A 20,585-nucleotide genomic window follows, 5' to 3' on the forward strand; every position below is an offset into this window, starting at 1 on the left:
TTTGAACATCCCGCGGAGAACCATTAAATCCATTATTAAAAAATGGATAAGAATATGGCACCACAACAAACCTGCCAAGAGAGGTCCGCCCACCAAAACTCACGGACCAGCCAAGGAGGGCATTAATCAGAGAGGCAACACAGAGACCAAAGATAAGCCTGAAGGAGCTGAAAAGCTCCACAGCGGAGATTGGAGTATCTGTCTACAGGACCACTTAAGCCATATACTCCACAGACCTGGGCTTTACGAAAGAGTGGCCAGAAAATAGCCATTGCTTAAAGAAAAAAATTAGCAAACGCGTTTGGTGTTCGCCAAAAGGCATGTGGGAGACTCCCCAAACATATGGAAGAAGGTTCTCTGGTCAGATGAGACTAAAATTGAGCTTTTTGGCCTTCAAGGAAAACGTTATGTCTGGCACAAACCCACCACCTCTCAGAACCCCGAGAACACCACCCCCACAGTGAAGCATGGTAGTGGCAGCATCATGCTGTGGGGATGTTTTTCGTCAGCAGGGACTGAAAACTGGTCAGAATTGAAGGAATGATGGATGGTGTTAAATACAGGGAAATTCTTGAGGGAAACCTGTTTCAGTCTTCCAGAGATTTGAGACTGGGACGGAGGTTCACCTTCCAGCAGGACAATGACCCTTAGCATACTGTTAAAGCAACAATCGAGTGGTTTAAGGGGAAACATTTAAATGTCTTGGAATGGCCTAGTTAAAGCCCAGATCTCAATCCAATTGAGAATCTGTGGTATGACTTAAAGAATGCTGTACACCAGCGGAACCCATCCGACTTGAAGGAGCTGGAGTAGTATTGCCTTGAAGAATGGGCAAAAATCCCAGTGGCTAGATATGCCAAGCTTATAGAGATATACCCCAAGAGACTTGCAGCTGTAATTGCTACAAAAGGTGTCTCTACAAACTATTGACTTTGGGGGGGTGAATAGTTATGCACGCTCAAGTTCAGTTTTTTTGTCTTATTTCTTTGTTCGTTTCACAAGAAAAAATATTTTGTATCTTCAAAGTGGTAGGCATATTGTGTAAATCAAATGATACAAACCCTCCAAAAATCAACTTTAATTCCAGGTTGTAAGGCAACAAAATAGGAAAAATGTCAAGGGGGTTAATACTTTTGCAAGCCACTGTATCTCCCGGTGGGTTAACTTGGGGGTTCTCCAGTTACGAAAACACACTCACAAAGGCAAGACCACTGATGATATTCAGAAGAGTTTAAGACTGTAGAATTCAGAAACAAAAACAGAATTGAATGTCACTATTTCTTGCCCCATTGATAGGTGTGTTCATTCCGCTTGTCACAGCAAAACCTCCACATGGTTGAGTTGCTACTAATTTAGGGTGATGTCACTGAGTAGCCTTCCCATCATGTAGTGTGGCTATAAGGCCCCATGTCAGAATCAGTGTGATCCTACAGTAGGTTTATGACTAAACAGAGGTAGGAGTTCATTAAAACGATGAATGTATCATCAGTCAGATGTGAAGTTTATTACAGATGTTTTCATGTGCTTTCCGGGGGTGTCGTCACTTTGCACCAGATTACATTCGGTAGCTCCGTCTGTGAAGAGAGAGGCAAAGATCAATCACAAACCAAAACTCTATATTTGATATCAAGTATCCCCTAACCATCACTTATAGGCAAAACTACTTCTTAGTGAGAAATATTTGGAAGACTTTCTCCAACCAACCTGGCTTTGAGGCACAGGAGGGATGATATAGGGACAGCGACTGTGGAAGGGGATTCTTTTTAGCCCTATGCTGCCTCCCAGTGGACAATACCTTCATGGGTTAAATAATAAGCACATTTCTTACCTTTTTCTTTGATTATGCACTGCATTTGTGGCGCCTTCTCTATGAGATCATCCTACAGGCTATATTCTATACTGTTAATATATCATGTTAAATTGTCCAGAAGGATAAGAGGGCAACACTATAGGTCCTGCAGCCCTGTGCATATGTTAAAATCTCAGATCCATTTAACGAGTACGCTTTAACTGCACGTGTGAATTGGTAGCTGTACTACCAGGCAGAGAAAGACTGAGATCACTCTGTAAGAGCTCTGTTCTGTTTGACCTGAAATGAATGTGATGCATTGCCCTAAGTAGAGGACTTCACCTGATCTCCACTCACAAACACTATTAGGGGGATATACTGAACTGTACAGGACAGAACATTGAGGTGTTATTTAAAGCAGGACTGTGGTTAAGTACTGTTTCTTTAATCAGGTCTCCCTATGTGACCATAGCGCTTCAACCGTGTACCCTTTCTATCTTTGTACGAGTTACATCCTGTCTGTCTTTCTGTGCCACTGACACAGAAGTGAAACCAAATCCGCATCAGGCAAAACCATACAGTTCACAAAACCACGGTTAATAAATTCCCCTGACCTTCAATCCACTTGAGCTTGTGTAACAGTGCTCTCCTTGTTGTCAGTGGTTAACACTGTAGAACTCCACTGCCCCAGTCCAACCACATCTTCCCTTACGGAAAGACCACATTCATTTAACGTGAACAGAAAGTGTTCCAAAAACACATTTTCAGCTTATGGGAAGCTAATGTGATAACGTGTGACAACAAGTAAAGCAACATATGATAACATGAAACTACACGTGGTTTTTCTGTAAGGGTTTCGCCTCTCCTGGTACTCAAAATAATCGAGGAAAAGAGAAAAGGCCATTGACTTGATTTGAATATACAGTACCAGTCAAAAGTTTGGACACACCTACTCATTCATTTTTTACTATTTTCTGCATTGTAGAATAATAGTGAAGACATCAAAACTATGAAATGAGACATATGGAATCATGTAGTAACCAAAAATTTTTTTTAATAAAAAAAGTGTTTTTATATTTGAGATTCCTCAAAGTAGCCACCCTTTGCCTTGATGACAAGCTTTGCACACTCTTGGCATTCTCTCAACCAGCTTCATGAGGTAGTCACCTGGAACAAATTTCAAATAATAGGTGTGCCTTTTTAAAAGTTAATTTAAATGCATTTGAGCCAATCAGTTGTGTTGTGACAAGGTAGGGGTGACATACAGAAGATAGCCCTATTTGGTAAAAGACCAAGTCCATATTATGGCAAGAGCAGCTTAAATAAGCAAAGAGAAATGACAGTCCATCATTACTTTAAGACATGAAGGTCAGTCAATGCGGAAAATTTCAAGAACTTTGAACGTTTCTTCAAGTGCAGTCGCAAAAACCATCAAGCTCTATGATGAAACTGGCTGTCATGAGGACTGCCACAGGAAAGGAAGACCCAGAGTTACCTCTGCTGCAGGGGATAAGTTAATTAGAGTTAACTGCACCTCAGATTGCAGCCCAAATAAATGCTTCACAGAGTTCAAGTAACAGACACATCTCAACATCAACTGTCCAGAGGAGACTGTGTGAAATAGGCCTTCATGGTCAAATTACTACAAAGAAACCACTACTAAAGGACACCAATAATAATAAGAAACTTGCTTGGGCCAAGAAACACAAGCAATGGACATTAGACCGGTGGAAATCTGTCCTTTGGTCTGATGAGTCCAAATTTGAGATTTTTGGTTCCAACCGCCGTGTCTTTGTGAGACACAGAGTAAGTGAATGGATTATCTCTGCATGTGTAGTTGCCACATGGAGGAGGAGGTGTGATGGTGTGGTGGTGTTTTGCTGGTGACACTGTCAGTGATTTATTCAGAGTTCAAGGCACACTTAACCAGCATGGCTACCACAGCATTCTGTAGCGATACACCATCTGGTTTGCGCTAAGTGGGACGATAATTTGTTTTTCAACAGGACAATGACCCAACACACCTCCAGGCTGTGTAAGGGCTATTTGACCAAGAAGGAGAGTGCTGGAGTGCTGCATCAGATGACCTGGCCTCCACAACTACCCGACCTCAACCCAATTGAGATGGTTTGGGATGAGTTGGACCGCAGAGTGAAGGAAAAGCAGCCAACAAGTGCTCAGCATATGTGGGAACTCCTTCAAGACTGTTGGAAAAGCATTCAAGGTAAAACTGGTTGAGAGAATGCCAAGAGTGTACAAAGCTGTCATCAACGGGTGGCTACTTAACAGAATCAAAAAAATGTAATCTATTTTGATTTTTTAAACACTTTTTTGGTTACTACATGATTCCATATGTGTTATTTCATAGTTGTGATGTCTTCACTATTATTCTACAATGTAAAACAGTAAAAATAAAGAAAAGCCCTTGAATGAGTAGGTGTGTCCAAACTTTTGACTGGTACTGTATATATACACAGGTACCCCCTGTATATAGCCTCACTACTGTTGTTTTACTGTTGCTCTTTAACTACTTGTTATTTTTCTATTTTCTTATTACTTCTTAAAACTGGTTTGTAAGTAAGGGCTTGTAAGCATTTCACTGTAAGGTCTAGACATGTTGTATTCGGCGCATGTGACAAATAAAATTTGATTTTGATTTGAACTAACTACTACTTACCTAAATAAAAAGAGATTTCCATCATTAGCATTTTCACACTTCACGAGTTGCCCTAAGCAGCGCCTCCTGCGTAACACAGTTGGTTCTTGTCTGCCGGGGGACTCACGCAACACCTCTGACTCATAGAATGCAGTGATGCTGAAAATGCAAATTTCACAATTATTCAGGTCAAATTTTTGCAGTCTTTAAACGGACTCTGACATTATGAGGTATCTTGTCTTGCAGTGCTGGTACTGACCGTCTCCACCTGTCCTGCTCTTTTCTCTGGACAGATCTCCACGTGTCCTGCTCCTTGAAGATCTCCTGTCTGTCTCTCAAGAAGTATAACCCTTGTATAACTTCCGTTGCTGCTCACGCACTGTGATGTTACATCACTCAGGTGCTAAGCAATGTTTCAATGGGAGGCAGAATTCCTTGGAAGAGATACAAATGGAAGGAAAAGGAAGAAAAAAATACATGCAGTTTGATATTATAGCCAAGGAATAAAAAGGCAACTTTATTAAAGAGGCAGTGCAGTCAAAAACAGGGGTTTCCAGTGTTTTCCAGTATACAATGCCTTCGGAAAGTATTCAGACCCCTTGACTTTTTCCACATTTTCTTACCTTACAGCCTTATTCCAAATTTGATTAAATAGTTTTTTCCCCTCTCATCAATCTTCACCCAAAACCCCATAATGAAAAAGCAAAAACAGGTTTTGAATTCTTTGCTAATTTATAAAAAACATAAATATCACATTTCCATAAGTATTCAGACCCTTTACTCAGCACTTTGTTGAAGCACCTTTGGCAGCGATTACAGCATCGAGTCTTCTTGGGTATGACACTACAAGCTTGGCACATCTGTATTTGGGGAGTTTCTCCCATTCTTCTCTACAGATCCTCTCAAGCTCTGTCAGTTTGGATGGGGAGCGTTGTTGCACAGCTATTTTCAGGTCTCTCCTGAGATGTTCGATCGGATTCAAGTCCCGGCTTTGGCTGGGAAACTCAAGGACATTCAGAGACTTATCCAGAAGCCACTCCTGCGTTGTCTTGGCTGTGTGCTTAGGGTCGTTGTTGGAAGGTGAACCTTCACCCCAGTCTGAGGTCCAGAGCGCTCTGGAGCAGGTTTTCATCAAGGATCTCTCTGTACTTTGCACCGTTCATCTTTGCCTCGATCCTGACTAGTCTCCCAGTCCCTGCTACTGAAAAACATTCCCACAGCATGATGCTGCAACCACCATGCTTCACCGCAGTGATAGTGCCAGGTTTCCTCCAGATGTGACGCTTGACATTCAGGCCAAAGAGTTCTATCTTGGTTTCATCAGACCAGAGAATCTTGTTTCTCATGGTCTGAGAGTCCTTTAGGTGCCTTTTGGCAAACTCCAAGCGGGCTGTCATGTGCCTTTTACTGAGGAGTGGCTTCCGTCTGGCCACTCTACCATAAAGGCGTGATTGGTGGATTGCTGCAGAGATGGTTGTCCTTCCGGAAGGTTCTCCCATTTCCACAGAGGAAGTCTAGAGCTCTGTCAGAGTGACCATCAGATCTTGGTCATCTCCCTGACCAAGGCCCTTCTGCCCCGTTTGCTCAGTTTGGCAGGGCGGCCAGCTCTAGGAAGTCTTGGTGGTTCCAAACTTCTTCCATTTAAGAATGATGGAGGCCACTGTGTTCTTGGGGATATTAAATGCTGTAGATATTTTTGGGTACCCTTCCCCAGATCTGTGCCTCGACACAATCCTGTATCGGAGCACTACGGAAAATTCCTTCGACCTCATGGCTTGGTTCTTGCTCTGACATGCACTGTCAACTATGGGACCTTATATAGACAGGTGTGTGCCTTTCAGAATAATGTCCAATATATTGAATTTACCCCAGGTGGACTCCAATCAAGTTGTAGAAATGTCTTAAGCAAAATCAATGGAAACAGGATACACCTGAGCTCAATTTCGAGTCTCATAGAAAATGGTTTGAATACTTATGTGAAAAAGGTATCTGTTTTTTATATTTAATACATTTGCAAACATTTCTAAAAACCTGTTTTCGCTTTGTCGTTATGGGGGTATTGTGGGTAGATTGCAGAGGATTTGTTTTTGTTTAATCCGGGGGGGGGGGGGGGGGGGGGAGTATTTCTGTCTGTAATAAGCCCTTTTGTGAGAAACTTATTCTGATTGGCTCTGGGTCTGCCTGGCTCCCAAGTGGGCGGGCCTAGGCCCACCCATGGCTGTGAGGCTGCCCAGTCATGTGAAATCCATAGGTTAGGGCCTAATGAATTTACTTCAATTGACTGATTTCCTTCTATGAACTGTAACTCAATAAAATCCTTGAAATTGTTGCATGTTGCGTTTATATTTTTGTTCAGTTTATAAAAATGCTGGGCAGGCCATTATTTTGGCTACCATGGCTAAGCCCCCATAGGATGACAATGCCCCCATTCACACGGCACAAGTGGTCCCTGAATGGTTTGATGAGCATGAAAACGATGTAAACCATATGCTATGGCCATCTTAATCACCAGATCTAAACCCAATTGAACACTTATGGGAGATTCTGGAGCAGTGCCCGAGACAGCGTTTTCCAACACCATCAACAAAACACCAACCTATGGAATGTTGTCACGTCCTTCCAGTAGAGTTCCCTACACTTTTAGATTCTATACCAAGGTGCATTGATGCTGTGTTGGCTCGTGGTGGCCTAACGCCCTATTAAGACACTTCATGTTGGTGTTTCCTTGATTTTGGCAGTTACCTGTATATTCCCACACTATGAGTTTGGAATAATACTGTGAAATTGTGAAAATGATGACAATACCCATTTTAGGTAAGAGCTGTTTGCAAAGACTGCCTGACATTTCAGCTTGTTTTGCATGGATGGCGTTTTGTAAAAGTTAGACCAATCACAAAGAATTCTTGCTTGAGAACGAGCTTTTTGCAACAAAAATCAATTTTTGTTTGTTATTGAACATTTTAATTAAAAACAGTCACAGTAAGCTAAATTGTTACCCAGAAATGATTTGATAATGCGATAAAAACAACTGCATTGAAAGATAAAAATGTTCTTATGAACGCAAAAAATTGCAGAAACATATGAATTGGATTATGTTGCCCTGTCCGGATGTGTATTTACCTGGAGCAGGACGGCACAGAGACAAGCGGACTTCAGGAGGAGAGCCTCTCAGCAGCATTACCACCCTCTACAGGCCATAGAGAGAACAGTCACTCACTGTCATCTACAGCCAGGCAATTAAGTCATTATGGGAAAGATAGACCAGAGATGGACTAAGGAGCTGGCCACTGAGAAGGGCTTTGTACACTGCACGTTCTTAGATCTTCACTTATTAATCCCATCCGTGTATTAATGAAGTACACTGAATCTAAGTACTCTTGGATTCACCACAACACGATTGAATGTTATTAACCAAGTTATTGTCTCACAATTGGCTTGATGTAACACATATATATTTTTATCAAAAGATAAATGGTCATAATGCAAGATAATGATCAGAGATAATGGTGATAAAGAGCTATTGAACAAACCAATCACATTGAGTGAAACAAAACCCCTCTATCTCACAGTAAATTGTCACAATTATCGGTCTTCCTATGCTCAGATTAACACAAACCCACCCACCCCCATATACAGTATTCTAACTCACAGTTGTAGCCACAATTGTACAGTCGTATTATGTCACACCGGTCTACGTCAATATTTACCTGGTAGGACAATCCCTTCAGCGGTTCTCCATTAACTGCCAGGATGACGTCTCCCTCCTGGATCCGCCCACTCTCCTCCGCTGGCTGGCCAGGGAAAAGCTTCTTGATCCGGACAAGACTACTGCTCGAGTCTCCTTTCGAGGGGTTGAGCTCAGGGACCAGGACGCTGAAGCCCAAGCTTTTCTGGCTCTTCTTCAAGGTCACCTCCAGAGTGTTATCTGTAGGGCGGAGGGGTTAGGGGATTGAAGTGTGTCAGAGTTCACCTCGGAGGCTTGGACGGTGGATCCAGGACTGAGTTTGGGAAACCCTGCTCTAAAGGACGGATTAGAAATCATGCAACGTCACCCAGTGTAAACTCATGGACAATGATAACCTTGCTTCGGAGATCAATCCCTCGAAGCACTAGTGTTCCCCTTACACTAAAGCTTCATTGTCAATGATATTTCCCTTACTGTCAGACACAAAACTGTAGTCCTTGGGCCTGACGAAGAAGGGGGTGATGATGGCGGGGCAGCTGTTGTTCCTCATCTGGGTGATGTCCAAGTGGGCACTCCGAGGGGACAGGCTGCGCCCCAGGAGACTGCGCCCTGTGTCTGGGCTTGGAGACACCCTGGGCAGGGCCATGTTCTCCCTCTCCAAGACCATGGTCACCACCTAGGACAGGAAAGGGTTAAATGAAGACAAACAATGTGACACGCCAGCCCAACGGGGGCTGATGAACTTTCATGTGCCTTCATTTCAAACGTATATGTGGTAAGTAAATATGAATACAAATGTTAAATTATGAGCCTAGTTTAGCCAAGGAGAAAGCACTGAGCTATACAGGGATAAAGACAGGATCCTTCCTGGCTAGCCATGATTGACCATGCTAACTGCTTGCTATGCATTTAAATGTGAATTCTTAAAGAGATGGGTGGGTCTATGGCTTAAGAGGGTGTGAACGATGCTGAATGGGTGTAAACAAAGAAGAGCTCTCTCGCACTCAACAAAATCTTTCAAAGTCATTCTCTCCTACTTGTCTCCTAACTGGGAAAACAAGTTTAGAAATGTTTAAAGCAGCATCATTTCCCCATGCTTCTTCCAATCACAGATATACCATTTGAGTCCGATTTTTCCGACATAAGCCCCCGTTGGGATGGGCTGTCACAAATGCTTCTTATTCGTCTTGACCTTGTAGAGACCTTAACTAGGGTAGGGGGCAGCATTCGGAATTTTGGATGAAAAGAGTCCCCAAATTAAACTGCCTGCTACTCAGGCCCAGAAGCTAGGATATGCATATAATTAGTAGATTTGGATAGAAAACACTATAAAGTTTCCAAAACCGTTAAAATGATGTATGTGAGTATAACAGAACTGATATGAAAATCCAACCAGGAAGTACTATTATTTTGAAAGGCCGTTTCCCCATTGAAAGCCTATCCACCATACAAAGACTTAGGACCCAGTTCACAATCTCTATGGCTTCCTCTACATATGGCCAGTCTTTAGGCATTGTTTCAGGCTTTTACTCTGAAAAATTAGGGAGATACAGCACTTTCAATGAGTGGCCAGTGTGAAATTTCCAGACAAGAGTCATGCGCGTGATCTTGTTTCTCCTTTTCTATTGACTAAGCTTTTGTCCGGTTGAAATATTATTGATTATGACAAAAACAACCTGAGAATTGATTTTAAACATCGTTTGACATGTTTCTACTAACTTTTATTGTACTTTTTTGACTTTTCGTCTTGATGTTGAGAGCGTGCATTGTGCCTTTGGATTTCTGAACTAAACGCACCAACAAAACGGAGGTTTTTGGACATAAAGAGGGACATTATCAAACAAAACAAACATTTATTGTCTAACATGGAGACTTTTGTGAGCCCTCTCCTTGGCTGGAAAATGGCTGTATGGTTTTCTGTGACTAGGCTCTGACCTAACATAATTGCATGGTGTGCTTTCTCCGTAAAGCCTTTTTGAAATCGGACACTGTGGTTGGATTTACAAGAAGATTATCTTTAAAATGTTGTATAAAACTTGTATGTTTGAGGAATTTTAATTATGGGATTTCTGTTGTTTTGAATTTGGCGCCCTGCAATTTCACTGGCTGTTGTCGAGGTGGGATGCTACCGTCCCACTTATACCAGAGAGGTTAACACCTAGCGACCTCGTCAGGAGGTTCGAACCTCTTGGCGTAACAGTTAAGATGTTGGCTTGACAGCTGCTGTACCTGGGTTCGAGTACCGGTCGGGGCTACTGCATTTGTTACATTGGTGTCAGAAGTGGGATTGCTATACACCCAAGCCTTGACAAGATGGATGACACAGTGAAGCAGCTGGCGAAGACGACTGGGCAAGAAGAAGAGGAGAAGCTCAAGGAGCTGAGCCTCAGCGGGAAGTGCCACCCCCCGCACCCCACCCACATGGATGAGGGGGAAGGAGGATGAGCGGAGCCTGGGAGGAACGGACAAGTTGCCCACGGATCCTACACCGGAGGGCTCATACCTGGACAGCCTGCTCCAAGCCAGTGGAGGTTTTCTGCTTCACCACACCCCATAGTGCCACCTGGAGGAAGGTGCGGTGTCTCGTTGTCCTGCACAGTGACATGGAGACAGACGTGGATCAGATGGTGGTGGTCCAAGGAATGGAAATGCCCACCCGGACGCTGAAGGTGGCCCGCTACAGGGGAGTAGAGTTTTGGGAACCCTACCTAGCCCAGTTTCAGCTAGCTGCGTGGCAAAATGGTTGGGCTGAAGAGGAAATGGCTGTGCAGCTTTTCCCAGGCCTTACAGGCCCTACTAGACCTCAGCTCTACAGATATTCGTTATTACGCCAGACAAGGCTACCCCCAGTTTGCCACTGCTGATCAGAAGAAACAGGCCTTACATGCCTTCCTCTGGAAGGCTCCAACAGCATGTTCGCCTGGCTGCCCCTGCCACACTGTCTAAGGCCGCAGGAAGAAGCAGAAAGATTGGAAAACATCTTGAGCCCAAAGAGTTGGGTTATCCCAAGGACACTGTGGGTAGAAACTGAGGTGGAGACCAAGAGTGACTCAGATGAGGTGGTCTGCAAAGCCAGTGAGGCGCACCGGCAGTGGACTCTACGACGGTCCACTTAGAGAGGTCAACGCCAGCCTGAGATTATCTGTTTCCGCTGTGGACAGAAAGGCCACATCGCTCGCCACCCCACCTCATCCCTTGCCCGCCCCTGAGTCGACGGAAAACGCCAGGGGGGTGATGAAATGAGGGGAGCATCATCCCAGTCCCCTGACCCCTTGTTGAGCGGAACATCAAGTTGGTTGTTTGGGTCAGACGCAGGGCCTCTACTTTCCATGCAGCGTCAGCAGTGAGGCCTGCCAGGTATTGATTGACACCGGTTCCACTATATCCCTTGTTCCGCCTGTTGTTCTTCCAGACACAGTGGCCCCTTCATCAAGCTATCCAACAGCCTCTGTAGTCCTTGTCAAGAAGGATGGCTCATAGCGCTTTGGTGCAGACTACAGGCAGCTGAACTATGTGACCAGGAAGGATTCCTATCCCCTCGCCATCACAGGGTCACTGTGGTTCAGTTCCCTTGATCTCCGCAGCAGTTATTGGCAAGTGGAGCTTGGCCTTGAAGCCAGGCCAAAGACCGCCTTCTCGATTGGACAAGGACTGTGGCAGTTTACCGTGATACCCTTTGGGCTCTGCAATGCTCCGCCAACCTTCAAGCGTCTTATGGAGCAAATGCTGGCCACAAACCCCCGCAACAAGTGTGTGGTCTACCTGGATGACCTCTGTTTGCAAGCAGCAAGCTTCCAGGGATCTCTGGCGAATCTGCGTGAGGTTCCACTTGCCATCCGGCAGGCAGGATTCGAGCTCCACCCCAAGAAGTGTCACCTACTTCAGCGGTAGGTCAAGTTCCTAAGCCAAGTCATTGGGGCAGACTGAGTCGCAACTGACCCAGCCAAGGTGGTGTCGGTTCAGCACTGGAGTTGAGAAGCTTTGTTGGCCTAGCTTATTACTACCAGAGGTTCATCAATGACTTTACAACAGTAGCCAGCCCGCTACACTGCCTTACAAACAAGGACCAGCGGTTCAACTGGGATGAGAACTGCGCTGCTGCATTCGCTGAATTGCGGGAGGCCCTTACCAAGGCTCCAGTCCTGGGATACCCCAACGTCCAGCACCCATTCATCATGGACAAAGATGCAAGGTATGTGGGCATTGAGGCTGTTCTTTTGTAGGAGGGGCTGGATGGGTAACAGGTGGTGGCCTTCTACAGTCGGAACCTCAACCGTGCCGAGCTTGACTACTGTGTCACCCGGTGAGAGTTGTTGGCTGTGGTCAACTCTACCTCTACGGGATCCAGTTCCTCCTTTGTACTGACCAAGCCTCAATCACCGGGCTCATCAACTTCCAAGAGCCACAGGTCTAGGTGACTCATTGGACCGAAGAGCTACAGGAGTGAGAATACCAGATGCAGCACCGGGCTGGTCGTCTCCATACAAACGCTGATGCATTGTCTTTCCGGCCGTGTGAAGAGGAAGACTGCATGCACTGCCCACACTTGAAACAAAAAGATGGTTTCCTGCCCACAGTGGTGGAAATTCAGGCAGCAGACAGGAGCTCAGTACCCTTGGAGACCTGGAATGACCAAGACCTGAAGAGGGAGCAGGAAGGTGACCCGATATTGGCAACTGTTCGGGGCTGGTTGGAGACAGAGTCTCACCTCTGTGCTCCAAAGCCAAGGCCTACTATTCACAGTGAGACAACCTTGCCATTCATATGGGTTGCTGTTTCGAAGATGGAGGGAACCAACACACAACTCTGTGGTGTGGCAGCGGCTGAAGCCTTGTTCTATGCGTGCCCATGCCCTCAGAGCTGTCCATGGGTTGGTGGGGGACGTCCACTTCAGGCTTACAAAGACCTTCCAACGCCTCCGAGGGAAACTCTACTGAGCTGGCTGCCGTCAAAACACGGAACAGTATGTGCATGCCTGGACCAACTGGACAGTCACCATTTTGTTACAATATACATACACATTGCGTAAGACAAAATGGCACATAATCAGAACACATGTTAAAATGTTAGTGTTTACTCTTATATTTTTTATACACAGTTCAGATGAAGGCCAATGCAGAAGCAAAGCTTTGTTGCCCTGTCCTGGTTGCAGCTGAGATATTGATGTTCCTTTACCTCTCCTGTTTTCGCCAGACATTCCACAGCCTGCTGATGTGTGAACCCTTGAAACCTGATGCCATCCACTTCCAGCAGTCTGTCACCTGTTAGATGTGCACAAACACATGCACACACACTTGTGATTCATCATCTCGCTCTAATCTATACTGAATAAAAATATAAACGCAACATGCAACAATTTCAAAGACTTTACTGAGTTACAGTTCATTTGAGGAAATCAGTCAATTTAAATAAATTAAATAGGCCCTAATCTATGGATTTCACATGACTGGGAATACAGATATGCATCTGTTGGTCAATGATACCTTACAAAAAATGGGCCTCTGGATCTCGTCACGGTATTTCTGTGCATTCAAATTGCAATCGATAAAATGCAATTGTGTTCTTTGTCCGTAGCTTATGCCTGCCCATACCATAACCCCACCGCCACCATGAGGCACTCTGTTCACAACATTGACATCAGCAAACCGCTCGCCCACTCAATGCCATACATGTGGTCTGCGGTTGTGAGGCCGGTTGGACGCACTTCCAAATTCTCTAAAACGACGTTGGAGGTGGCTTATGGTAGAGAAATTAAAATTAAATTCTCTGGCAACAGCTCTGGTGGACATTCCTGCAGTTAGCATACCAATTGCACTCTCCCTCAATACTTGAGACATCTGTGGCATTGTGTTGTGAGAAAAACGTGCGCATTTTAGAGTGGCTTTTTAGTGTCCCCAGCACAAGGTGTACCTGTGTAATGATCGTGATGTTTAATTAACTTCTTGATATGCCACACCTGTCAGGTGGATGGATTATTTTGGCAAAGGAGAAATGCTCACTAATAGGGATGTAAACAAATTGGTGCACAAAATTGTAGAGAAATACCTTTTTTGTGCGTATGTAAAATGTATTTTATATCAGCTCATGAAACAGGTGACCAACACTTTACATGTTGTGTTTATATTTTTGTTCAGTGTAAATTCAATTTGTGCAGCAATAATCCAGTGTAGTGCTCTCCTAGTGTCATTATTATTCCAGGTGCTTCACTGTAACATAATATAGCTTGTTCAGGATTATACTGCACCTGGCTGGATGCGGCCATCTTGCTCAGCAGCCCCTCCACAGACTAGGCTTTTGATGAAGACACCGCCATGACGCAGGCCTGTGGTCACACCACCCTGACAAACCAGAAACACAAGGGTATTTTCCAACAACATAACAGTCTCTGTGGAAATGTAAGTTTATCAATATACGCCATCCATAACATTTGCATGTCTGACTAATTGCTGAAGCAGTAATGTCATTTTTGTATTATATTTTTGTATTTTATTTTCTTACTTTGGTGATAACTACTTTATTGAGGAACATGTACTTACTATGCCTGTGATATGTAGTTGTCCCACCTAGCTATCTTAAGATAAATGCACTAACTGCAAGTCGCTCTGGATAAGAGTGTCTGCTAAATGACAAAAATGTAATGACAATGTACCATAAAGGGTTAACTCCTCATATTTTGTTTATATCAATAGTCCCCACACTCAGGCTGCTACCGTAAGTGAGAGGGATGATTAAAAGCAATAATGTATGTTTATCAAGTTACAAGATCTTACACTCTGTTTCTCACACCAAGGAGGTAAAAAAAACTGAATGTCTGCCAACAGACACACCCAGGCGTGTGGTGTGGTGTGCTCTCATCCCTGGTCCACCTTCACATCATCCGAATTCCGGACAGGCATAATGAGAAGACACCAACAAAAAGTCAGTATCCTTGTTCACATAGCACAGATCAACCGCCAATCAGCGTCATTAAAATACTCCAGACCACAAAATGGCAGCAGATTTCTTAAGCTATGTTTGGCTTGTGCCTGCTGTAGATAGCTAATGTTAGCTAACCAGCAAGCTGCACTAATGTTGTTGCTAACTAGCCACAATTTGTAGTAAGCCCAATAGCCATATGGCCACAACTAGATAACTAGCACCATTATGATTACATCACAATGCATTATGCAGCTTGGTGGATTACACCGGGAAAAGTGCCCTCTTTTATCCTTTTTCTTGCCACTCCTGTCGGCTCCGCCACGTGGAGATTCGGGCTCTCTGACTGGCTCAAAGTCAAGTGTCTTCCGCTGACGAACAGGGCGATTCCACTAGTAGAAACTGCAGGTTCGTCGGTACCAGGTCGGTAGGCAGTAGGTACATGTGCATCTTTTGTTCTAGCAAGAGAAGGAACGACCTCCTAAGTCTCTCTCTCAACAGCTTGCACCTGCCTTGTGAGTGGTGAGTAACTCACGTAGCCTGTTGAGGTTGACCTGTCACAGGCTGTTAGGTAACGGGTCGGGGTCTCACACACACACACACCTGGGCTTTACTGTAGGCTACTGTAATGTGCAGTAGGCAGGCAGGTTCCAAGCTGCAGGCCCTCCCTCTCCAAGGTGATTAGCCCCAGGGGTCTGAAGGATTACCCAGAGACAGCTAACTTCCTGTCCAGAGAGGTGTGGTCAACTCATCTGTACACCCCATAGACTTAAATACAGGAGGTCCATCCCTCTCCCGCCTACCAGGAAATACACCCTTTGCCTATAACTCTGGCGTTGTCCTAGGGCGTTAGGTGTGAAACAGCAGGGTTGGTGAGTTAACTCACAGCGATACTGATCCCTAACCCTCCTCCAGCATTCTTCTTTAGCTCTACAGAGATCTCATCACCCCTGAAGCAGTTCATGGAAGGAGCCCTGATGCAGCCATCCTGAAAAATGTATAGGGGATAAGAGTTAATGATTAATGGTGCAATTCACGAGAACAGCTGTATTGTATTTTTGTATTCTTTCATCAGATTTAAATGGACATTATGTAGAGTTGATTGCTAAATGTTCGTTGTCTTGTTTGTGTATAAAATCTAAACGATCGTCGATCACACAAAAGGCTTCACTGTTCTTGAATGTAAGTACGTGCGGTATGTACAGTATTGTCCCTAACATGGAGGAGATGATGGTCAGTAGCCATGGGTTACCTGAGCATTGAGGATGCGTACGTCAGGGAGTTGCAGCCTACTGCCAGTCTTTGGCGTCAACATGACAGACACGATCTCATCCAGGTCGTCCTCCCCAGAGTGTACATCAGTCATCAAAGTGGTCTGGGACTCGTAGTTCTTCAATAGCGGAGATCTCACGTTGTTGGGTGTCAAGGACACTGTAAAGAAAAACGAAAAGAAAAAAAAACGATTGAATTATCAACTAATATCGAAAGTCATTGAAACCTCTGCCCACGTACAGTGTGCATCAGAGGAAGCTGGTGGGAAGAGCTGTAGGAGGATGGGCAAATTTTAATGGCTGGAATGGAATAAATGGAACGGAGTCAAACATGTGACGTGTTTGATACCGTTTCAGTTACTTCATTCCAGCCCGTCCTTCTATAGCTCCTTCCACCATCCTCTGGTGGTATCTACTGTAGTGGAGTTCTACAGAGGACAAACAATTCAAATTCCAGTAGCTTAAGCATTTTGGGGGTCTAACTAGTGTCTAGCTGAAAAGCCAACAAGTTTCACGTCTACTTCAAAAACACAGTTTACTACTAAACCAGCTGTGAACAGAGCAGAGACACACACACACACACACACATCCTGTACCTTTGGGCTGGGACACAATGAGTGCGACCTCCCGTGGGCTGTTCTGCATGACCTCTGCAGCCTCACTGAAGGTCATGCCCTCCAGACTGGTGTGGTTCAGAGAGATCAGACGCCCACCTGAGGGAGAACATCACCGTAACATTTCATATATCAGGTTCCACTTTTAGATTTCAATGAAATATGACTTATCTTGTTGTTGGTGTCCACTTAGTCCTGGCCCAGAATCAACCGTTAGCCCCTATCTAATTCATTAAGATTTGTAAACATCATAAAAGCAGGGGATAAGACAAGGGACTGGGGGTTGTCTCTAGACAAGGCCCCTAGTCTTTGTTAATTAACCAGCAGAGTGTCAACAGACAGAGCTCACATAAGAGCTTAGAAAGCCTTTAAACCCGGCATTCAAGGCTATTATCCACAAGTTTTGTGTAGCCAGACCAGACGTCATAATCCGGTGTGAGTTTTGTGAGGAGAAGCCTGGGGGAAGAAAAAACCTGATCACCGACCTGGTCTGATGCGGCCATCTTTATCCGCTGGTCCTCCCGGCACGATGGATGCTATGAAGATACCCAGGTCGTACTTCCCCACCGTGTCTTCTCCAACTATCACAATACCTGAACAAATAAAAAGGATTTCCTTTTAACGATGACTTTTCATTCTAGTGCTAATCTAAAACATGTCCTTTAATGTATATATACACACGACTCAATGCTGTTAACGGTGTACTTGTAATCGCATCTCTGCATGTCTGGCAGACATATCAGTGTGGATGACGGATCACCACCTCAAGCTGAACCTCGGCAAGACGGAGCTGCTCTTCCTCCCGGGGAAGGACTGCCCGTTCCATGATCTCGCCATCACGGTTGACAACTCCATTGTGTCCTCCTCCCAGAGCGCTAAGAACCTTGGCGTGATCCTGGACAACTCCCTGTCGTTCTCAAGTAACATCAAGGCGGTGGCCCGTTCCTGTAGGTTCATGCTCTACAACATCCGCAGAGTACGACCCTGCCTCACACAGGAAGCGGCGCAGGTCCTAATCCAGGCACTTGTCATCTCCCGTCTGGATTACTGCAACTCGCTGTTGGCTGGGCTCCCTGCCTGTGCCATTAAACCCCTACAACTCATCCAGAACGCCGCAGCCCGTCTGGTGTTCAACCTTCCCAAGTTCTCTCACGTCACCCCGCTCCTCCGCTCTCTCCACTGGCTTCCAGTTGAAGCTCGCATCCGCTACAAGACCATGGTGCTTGCCTACGGAGCTGTGAGGGGAACGGCACCTCAGTACCTCCAGGCTCTGATCAGGCCCTACACCCAAACAAGGGCACTGCGTTCATCCACCTCTGGCCTGCTCGCCTCCCTACCACTGAGGAAGTACAGTTCCCGCTCAGCCCAGTCAAAACTGTTCGCTGCTCTGGCCCCCCAATGGTGGAACAAACTCCCTCACGACGCCAGGACAGCGGAGTCAATCACCACCTTCCGGAGACACCTGAAACCCCACCTATTTTAAGGAATACCTAGGATAGGATAAAGTAATCCTTCTGAGCCCCCCCCCCCCTTAAAAGATTTAGATGCACTGTTGTAAAGTGGCTGTTCCACTGGATGTCATAAGGTGAATGCACCAATTTGTAAGTCGCTCTGGATAAGAGCGTCTGCTAAATGACTTAAATGTAATGTAAATGTAATGTAATGTACTCACCTACGCCGAGCTTTGGGTCTCTCTTTAAGGACACACAAATGACTTCTCTCTCTGGTATGACACTCTTTGTTGGGGTATCTATTGAACACAACAAAGAACATCTATTGACTGAAGTACCACAGCTACCTGTTATCAAAATACGTCGACCACAGCGCCTCATTAGAAACCTGTACGCCATCTCTTCGGTTGATAATGATAGGCTACTATGGCGGTTGCTAGGATGTCTTCCTCGCGGTGCACGGCTTTGGAAGGCTTCCGGGAACGTCGACTCGTGATCCTGTCCCTGATTCAACAGTGTTATGAGGTTTTAATTTTCTTGGGAGCTGATAATCGAGCCATACCTCTGGCTGCTGAAGACATGGAGGGTGCCTCAGACCCACACTTCCCAGACCCACGAGACAGGGCTGGTGACAGGTTCCCAGACAATGGTCTCCCTATGCTGGAAATGATGCAGGGAGAAATGACTTACAAACATTCGACGAAAGACATACAGTGGCAAGAAAAAGTATGTGAACCCATTGGAATTACCTGGATTTCTGCATAGATTGGTCATAACATTTTATTTGATCTTCATCTAAGTCACAACAATAGGCAAACACAATGTGCTTAAACACACAAATTATTTTATTTTCTTCTCTATATTGAATACACGATTTAAACATTCACAGTGTAGGTTGGAAAATATGTGAACCCCTAGACTAATGACTTTTCCAAAAGCTAATTGGAGTCAGGAGTCAGCTAACCTAGAGTCCAATCAATGAGACGAGATTGAAGATGTTGGATCAGAGCTGCCCTGCCCATAAAAAAACTCACAAAATTTTAGTTTGCTATTCACAAGAAGCATTGAACAGGCCTCGAACAAAAGAGATCTCAGAAGAACTAAGATTAAGAATTGTTGACTTGCATAAAGCTGGAAAGGGTTACAAAGGTATCTTTAAAAGCCTTGATGTTCATCAGTCCACGGTAAGACAAATTGTTTATAAATGGAGAAAGTTCAGCACTGTTGCTACTCTACCTAGGAGTGGCCGTCCTGCAACGATGACTGCAAGAGCACAGCGCAGAATGCTCAATGAGGTTAAGAAGAATCCCAGAATGTCAGCTAAAGACTTACAGAAATCTCTGGAACATGCTAACATCTGTTGACGAGTCTACGATACGTAAAACCCTAAACAAGAATAGTGTTCATTAGAGGACACCACAGAAGAAGCTCATGCTGTCCAAAAAAAACATTGCTGCACGTTCGAAGTTTGCAAAAGTGCACCTGAAACAAAATTCTGTGGACAGATGAAACGACAGTTGAGTTGTTTGGAAGGAACACACAACTCTATGTGTGGAGAAAAAAAAGGCACAGCACACCAACATCAAAGACTCATCCCAACTGTAAAGTATGGTGGAGGGAGCATCATGGTTTGGGGCTGCTTTGCTGCCTCAGGGCCTGGACAGCTTGCTATCAGATAGATTTCCCAAGTTTATCAAGACATTTTGCAGGAGAATATACGGCTATCTGTCTGCCAATTGAAGCTCAACAGGACATCACCCAGAAGTTGGGTGACGCAACAGGACAACAGGAAAATACACCTTCTGGAGTGGCTCAGTCAGAGTCCTGACCTCAACCCGATTGAGATGCTGTTGCATGACCTCAAGAGAGTAGTTCACACCAGACATCGCAAGAATATTGCTGAATTGAAACCGTTTTGTAAAGAGGAATGGTCCAAAAGTCCTCTTGACCATTGCGCAGGTCTGATCCGCAACTACAGAAAACATTTGGTTGAGGTTATTGCTGCCAAAGGAGGGTCAACCAGTTATTAAATCCAAGGGTTCACTTTTCCCACCCTGCACTGTGAATGTTTAAACGGTGTGTTCAAAAAAGACATGAAAACGTATAATTGTTTGTGTGTTATTAGTTAAAACAGACAGTGTTTGTCTATTGTTATGATTTAAACGAAGATCAGATCAAATTTTATGACCAATTTATGCAGAAAT

The 20,585-nt window shown here is 44.8% G+C and overlaps 1 protein-coding gene across 2 annotated transcripts in view; it reads right to left on the bottom strand.

The window, feature by feature from the left end:
- Positions 1–1,063: 1,063 nt before the first annotated feature.
- LOC129829178 (FERM and PDZ domain-containing protein 2-like) overlaps positions 1,064–20,585 on the bottom strand; it is a 44,735-nt gene continuing 25,213 nt past the window's right edge. For both annotated transcript variants that reach the window (XM_055890783.1, XM_055890782.1), the window contains exons 15-28: positions 18,944–19,041; positions 18,603–18,680; positions 17,416–17,523; positions 16,913–17,029; positions 16,298–16,476; positions 15,932–16,033; positions 14,375–14,468; positions 13,306–13,391; positions 8,605–8,806; positions 8,153–8,370; positions 7,566–7,632; positions 4,705–4,879; positions 4,467–4,604; positions 1,064–1,574 (exon numbers count right to left, since the gene is read on the bottom strand). In XM_055890783.1, coding sequence (XP_055746758.1) covers positions 4,842–4,879; positions 7,566–7,632; positions 8,153–8,370; positions 8,605–8,806; positions 13,306–13,391; positions 14,375–14,468; positions 15,932–16,033; positions 16,298–16,476; positions 16,913–17,029; positions 17,416–17,523; positions 18,603–18,680; positions 18,944–19,041 — 1,387 coding nt within the window. In that variant the 3' untranslated portion in view covers positions 1,064–1,574; positions 4,467–4,604; positions 4,705–4,841. The remainder of the gene's footprint in view (positions 1,575–4,466; positions 4,605–4,704; positions 4,880–7,565; positions 7,633–8,152; positions 8,371–8,604; positions 8,807–13,305; positions 13,392–14,374; positions 14,469–15,931; positions 16,034–16,297; positions 16,477–16,912; positions 17,030–17,415; positions 17,524–18,602; positions 18,681–18,943; positions 19,042–20,585) is intronic.

Source organism: Salvelinus fontinalis, chromosome 30 (genome assembly GCF_029448725.1).
Source record: "Salvelinus fontinalis isolate EN_2023a chromosome 30, ASM2944872v1, whole genome shotgun sequence".
Lineage (NCBI taxonomy): Eukaryota > Metazoa > Chordata > Actinopteri > Salmoniformes > Salmonidae > Salvelinus > Salvelinus fontinalis.